At 37.6% G+C, this 6587-nt stretch overlaps 1 protein-coding gene across 1 annotated transcript in view; it reads right to left on the bottom strand.

The window, feature by feature from the left end:
* LOC107691923 (fumarylacetoacetase-like) overlaps positions 1-6587 on the bottom strand; it is a 24454-nt gene that overhangs the window by 11949 nt on the left and 5918 nt on the right. The window contains 3 exon segments of the mRNA XM_016490807.1: positions 1433-1532; positions 3565-3617; positions 6087-6184. Of these exon segments, the coding sequence (XP_016346293.1) occupies positions 1433-1532; positions 3565-3617; positions 6087-6184 (251 nt within the window).

Below are 6587 nucleotides of genomic sequence, written 5' to 3' on the forward strand. Positions count from 1 at the left end.
CCGAGGAACCCTTATGCTCAGAAACGGCCCTGGTTACAATATAAACACATGGAGTTATTTATATCTCATTTACAATAATGTACAGTATTTGAAAAATAATGTGTTTTTTGAACATTAAAGCATGTCAACATATTCTGTTACACCAACTACACCAAATAATGATCTTTAAAAAAGCATCATATGACCCCTTTTAAGACGCTGGGGTATATTCGTAGTAATAGCCAAAAATAAATTGTATGGGTCAAAATTACTGATTTTTCTTTTATGCCAAAAATCACAGGGGTTTTCAACCTTTTAGGACATACGCCCCCCCAAGTTTGTCTAATTTCACGCGCTGATTTCTTTACTGTTTACATTCACTTAAAACAACCGACTGTGCTTACAAGGATACTTGTCAACACAGCCATTGGTATTCACCTGCTGTCTGAGAAGGCTATCTGTTTGTGCACTTCAGATGTGTGAGCGGTGCGCATAGAAATGCTCTATCACAGCGCGTGCGGACCGCATTGAGATGTCTTGGGCTTAAATGGCTTAAAATTACTTTAATGTTTAAACTGACAAGACTTAAAAACCCTCCTTGTGAAGGGTGTCAATGATTGTCTTCTGGACAACTGTCAGATCAGCAGTCTTCCCCATGATTGGTTGGTTTTGGGGTTCACCAAGCACACCAACACCATGGTCCACCGAACACCAGGACAGCCAGGCACAAGAACAGTTTCTTTCCCCAGGCAATCTACCTCATGAACAGTTAATGTTCTCCCATTGTGCAATTAAAGTACAGTATGTGCAATAACCTTATACCTATTTATCACCCTAAACCCTAGTACATCCCTACAACTTATTTTATTTTATTCTATTCCCATTCCATCTATAGCACACCTGTACATACAATTTATTCTTTATTTTTTATTTTTTTTGTGGTTTATATTTATGCATGTGTATTTTATTCACATCTCATTTTTATTATCTGTGTGTTGTTGTTGTCTCCGTGTACTTGAAGCTTGTGACACTATAACAAATTCCTTGTATGTGCAAACATACTTGGCAATAAAGCTCTTTCTAATTCTAATTCTAATTCTAATTCTAATTCTAATGATTGTGTAGTCTAGTGAACCAAACTGAGAGACCATTTTGAAGGCTCAGGAAACCTTTGCAGGTGTTTTGAGTTGATTAGCTGATTGGCATGTCACCATATTCTAATTTGTTGAGATAGTGAATTGGTGGGTTTTTGTTAAATGTGAGCCAAAATCATCACAATTAAAAGAACCAAAGACTTAAACTACTTCAGTCTCTGTGCATTGAATTTATTTAATACACGAGTTTTCACAACTTTTCCACGACATTCTAATTTATTGAGATGCACCTGTATAAGCTTATATAACATCTTATAAGTTGATTTTGAAGAACATGCATTGCAAAAGTTAGCTCTCACCACTCCAGTCGTTCATAAGCACCATGCCAAAGATGTGCTCGTGAGCCTTCTCCACTGGGATGGGCTCTCCAAGTTTGTTCCCTTTTCCCACGAAGAATGCCTGAAAGACAAATATCATATTCAATATGTAATAACAGTATATCATCCTAATTTATATGCTTAGAATATTGCACCATATTTTGAGACAAGCATCTGCATAAGCAAACAGAATGCTAGTGCAAGTATTATTTAATCTCTGTGGCACCTTGCCTAACAACATTGTTATCCAAGTAGTACATAAATGCAAGAGTAAATAACAGAGAGCCTCGCACCACTCATAAGTTCATTACATTAAGCCTAAATGGTTTTTCTGATTGCTTTTACAGTTGCAGAGAGAAAGTGACAAATAAATCACATTAATACATTTTGGTTATTTCAAAGCCACTGTATACTATATTCATGGAGGAAAAAGTGATAGGGAAAAACAACAAAGTTGGCTTGATGCATCTAAAAGCATATTTTTTATTGTTTTATGGTTGCATATTAATTAAAATGATTAAATATTTATCAAATAAATGTTAAATGTTTAGTGAACAAATTGTAACTGGAGTTTTACTGATTTTACAAAATTGTTTGAATTAGATTAAGTGTTTAATTAATCATTTTGAATTTCAGCATTCACTAAAAAGGCTGTTTGGCTTGAAATGATCTGTTCATCTGTTTGAAGTAAAAAAAGAAAAAAAAAAGAAAAACAAACAATATATATATATATATATATATATATATATGTGTGTATCCAAGGACGGGAGCCGACCAGAGTTCTAGGGAGGCAGGAGGGTAGAAAGGGGAGGGTGACAAAAACAGGAACGCCAGACCGACTAGACTAGAAAAAATAAAAAAACTGATTCAGACAAACACAGCATGGACAGAGACGATCTAAGCTGCTGCACAACATATTACGGACTGACACAAGATAGCATTCAAGAGGGCCAGATAAAGGGAAGAATAATGAGGACAAAACGAGGTGCAGGTGAGAAGGGAGAATTAGCTAACAGGGATAACGAGAGGGGCGGGGTGAACACCAGGATGACAGCAGAGCACATGGCAAGCCATCAAAACAAAAGGCCATGTGCTCCATGATAACAAGGCCCAAGTAGACCCCACTGAAATCGTGACAAGCCCTGCCTAAGGTTAAAAATAAATGATGTTTATAGTGAATGCCCCTATAAATGGTCTTATTTTTACGATTTAGTTTTAATCCAAATGATGCGTGTGATAAGTGAGTGAACATCAAAGATCACACAACAGAACTGAGCGCGCACTCTCTCTCTCTCTCTCCCTCCAGTTAAGTAACTTGTGCATTGTTTTACTTACTTGTTTTTGACGTTTCCGACCGAACTACAAACTTTCCAGTGATGTCTGTGAGAAAGATATATTCACTCGACAAGCTCGCACATCTGCGCCACCGTGCTCAATCCACTCAGCGTGCTTTGATTGTGCACATCAGCTATACAGTCAATACTGAATGTTTAACATTATATTCATTGCATACATTTACTTCGTAGACATCCGTAATCTCTAATAACTCAATTCTGCTGTCTGTTCTGTTGTCGGTGTTTCATTGTCTGAATAGGGCACTTAACACATGCTGTGTGGTATCGGCATTTGGTATCGGGGCATTTTAATGAGTACGAGTACAGGAGCTCAGTATCGGGTCCGATACCGTATCGGTATAGGTGCATCCCTATTTGTTAGTCTAGCCTACGAGACACGCCGCTGCTGTGTTATTCGTTCAAAATATTAGAGAAATATAGTAGCTCAATGCGGAGAAGATCTTGATTAGGTTAATATATATATATATACTGTATATACAGTATATGAGATATTGAGATTTAGCGCTTAGCTCTAACCTTGATCATAGAAATGGCAACAGAAAAATGCAGCATTACTGCAAGCAGAAAGTGACAAATTGAGTGCAATTTTGGAAACATTTCCACTGAAAGTACATTTCTTGTAAAGCCATTCTCCTGAGTGCCTTGTTTATGGGAACAGTTCCTTACATCATTGCTGCACAGGAGTGAATCAGCAACAAATCACAATAACATGCTCAACTAATAAACTAATGAACTGCATCACATAACACATTAACTCACCATCTCTAACTCTATATCCAGCTGCTTGCTATGTCCAAAGATGGACGGTTGAGCTGAAAGAGAAATATAGTTATGAAACAAACACAGATTTACAGCTGTTTTGATGGATTTCGCAGCAGAGTTCATTACAGGCTGAATTTGCATAATATTTATAGTCCCCACTTAAACATGTGTCAGATCAGTTCTCAAGTGAGGCTGTAATAATGAACGGTGCGGGTTTGCTGACCAGTGAAAGCAATCATTTAACGTATGGGAAAATATCATAACAGCCTCATCATTCCAAGCCACATGGAGGTTTTTCATGAAACATGATGCCATTAATCAGCCTGCCACTGCTATGATGTCTATGACGCAAAATAAGCAAATGCACATATTGGTTCTTTTTTGTCAATGTGCTGACTGCGCCATATGTAAATGCACAACACGTTATTCACACAGAGAACACTGCAATGTGCACTTAACTGCTAAAATAAACTTAAAACTACATACATTTCAATAAATATGTATAAATATATACACTATATAAACATATTTATACTTCAAAATAATTAGCATACTTCAAATTATATATTTTTTTGAATTATGAACATTTTGCTGTCAATTAAAGGAATAGTTCACATAAAAACAATTGTTGAACGTTTACTCACCCTCAGTTCATCCAAGATGTAAATGAGTTTGTTTCTTCACCGGATTTGGATAAATATAGCATTACATCACTGCTAATGTAATTTAGTACATTACACGGCACCCATTACACTCTGCAGTGAATGGGTGCCGTCAGAATGAGAGTCCAAACGGTTGATAAAAACATCACAATAATCCACATCACTCCAGTCCATCAGTTAACATCTTGTGAAGTGAAAAGCTGCTTGTTTGTAAGAAACAAAACATTTTAACTTTAAAGGGGGAGTCTAATGCTATTTCATGCATGTTGAGTTATTTACACTGTTAAAGGTGGGGTATGTATTTTTTCAAAAACGCTTTAGAAAACGAGTCGGGCCGAGTACCAAAACAAACTTGTAGCCAATCAGCAGTAAGGGGCGTGTCTACTCATGATGTGGAGGAGAGAGCGTTCAGTGCACAGGTCGGGCGAGCCGAGCGACAGAAAGATGGAGATGGCGGATAAAAAACAAAAGAGAATAATACAGCAGATTCCGCCATTATCGTTGCATGGGTTGCGTACATATGTGTGGGGCAGAGCTATCAAAATAGGGCCGAGACCCTTTTGGGGTAGGGGCGTATTTGTTTTGGTGATTTGAAATATCAACATTGGCTACCAGAAATCACTTACCCCACCTTTAAAGAGTTGGATTCTCATGCTAAACATGGCCAAAGTTGAAAAAAAAAAAAAAAAACGATTTGGATGCAGAACGGAGTTTTTCTGTGCCAACGGTTTTGTATAAGTTTTAGAAGGTTTTTTTTTTTGAACATGACATCACGAAGGGTGGAACTCTTTGTTACGTAAACAGTGTTATGTAAACAGTGGATGCAGTTTGTTTTTCCGGGGCAGCAACAGAGATTTGCAAGTGTGCTTGTTGATGAAAATATTATAAACAAGGCCCAGTGCGGCACTGGATTTGCACATCGTTTGATACTGAAAGATGGAGCGGTCCCAGCTATAAAAGATCCCGGTCATGATTCGCAAACTGAGGCAGTAAGTGAAACTGCATCTTTCTGCGTTTTGTTGGCAATAGGCGCTCAAGTGCTCATCACTCTTTAGCTCCGCCCACGGCACGGCTCCAGGATCTCGGCTGTTTTCAGAGAAAATCGTAAAGCTGTACCTTTCTTTCATAAATATGATAAAACTAAAGACTCTTTGGAGATATGAAGGATGCATTACTACTCTATAGGTACTTAAGATTAACATGAGATTGGGTGAAACTCTGTTAAACCGTTGCTTCTGGCCAAAATATGAGTCCATAATCCATAACAATGCATCCTCCAGTGAAAATTCCCTTTTCTTTTCTCACATCAATATCCACTCAAAATTGTTTAGAATTGTTTTGGACTGTTTTTGCTTGTAATCAGTGCTTGATCTGTGCAGATTTCTCTCCTGATTCAGACAAGATGATTTTTTCACTGGAGAAAGCAAGATTTTGGATGGGGGACTATTTTAGCTGAAAAAAACAATTTGAAGTTAAAGACATGCAGCTTTTCACTTGACAAGATGTTAACTGATGGACTGGACTGGTGTGGATTACTTGTGTGTTATTGTGATGTTTTTATCAGCTGTTTGGACTCTCATTCTGACGGCACCCATTCACTGCAGAGCATCCATTGGTGAGCAAGTGATGTAATGCTACATTTCTCTAAATCTGATGAAGAAACAAACTCATCTACATCTTGGATGGCTTGATGGTGAGTACATTTTTAGCAAATTTTCATTTTTGGGTGAACTATTCCTTTAGGCACAATCAAACGGAAACAATACAGTTTATTTCTAGTTTTATAAATTCTAAATTTACAGCAGAAGAGCTTCTTGTGTTGATGAGTCTGTGGTTTATCCACCACGTTTTGTTTACCTGCGTCTGGTCTCATCTGTCCTCGAGGTCTTCTGATTGGTGTTCCAGAGATGACCACAGATGAAGCTCTCCCATGATACCCCACTGGCAGTCGCAGCCTACAGGACAGGATAATATATCATTCCCTTTACCACAACACATCATAACTTTCCAGCAGTGCTTTATATGGGGGACTTTTTATCTTCTGGGTGAATTTTGCATCCTTTAAGAGATCCATAAATGGCATTTCTGTCGTCATTTACTCCTCCTCATGTCCCAACCCAAACCTGCATGACTTTCTTTGTTCTCCACAACATAAAGGAAGATATTAAGAAAAACAGTAAACAACAAATATTGGCTTTAATGGAAAAGCATTGAAATGTTGTGAGATTTAGCTGCATTTATGGTTATACATAATACATAGAGCAGATTTAATAAATATATCAGAGAAAAAATCTTTCTCTTCACTCTTAAATCTCATTCTTCACACACACACACACACACACACACACACACACACAC

Source organism: Sinocyclocheilus anshuiensis, unplaced genomic scaffold (assembly GCF_001515605.1).
Source record: "Sinocyclocheilus anshuiensis isolate Anshui unplaced genomic scaffold, SAMN03320099.WGS_v1.1 scaffold45, whole genome shotgun sequence".
Classification (NCBI taxonomy): domain Eukaryota; kingdom Metazoa; phylum Chordata; class Actinopteri; order Cypriniformes; family Cyprinidae; genus Sinocyclocheilus; species Sinocyclocheilus anshuiensis.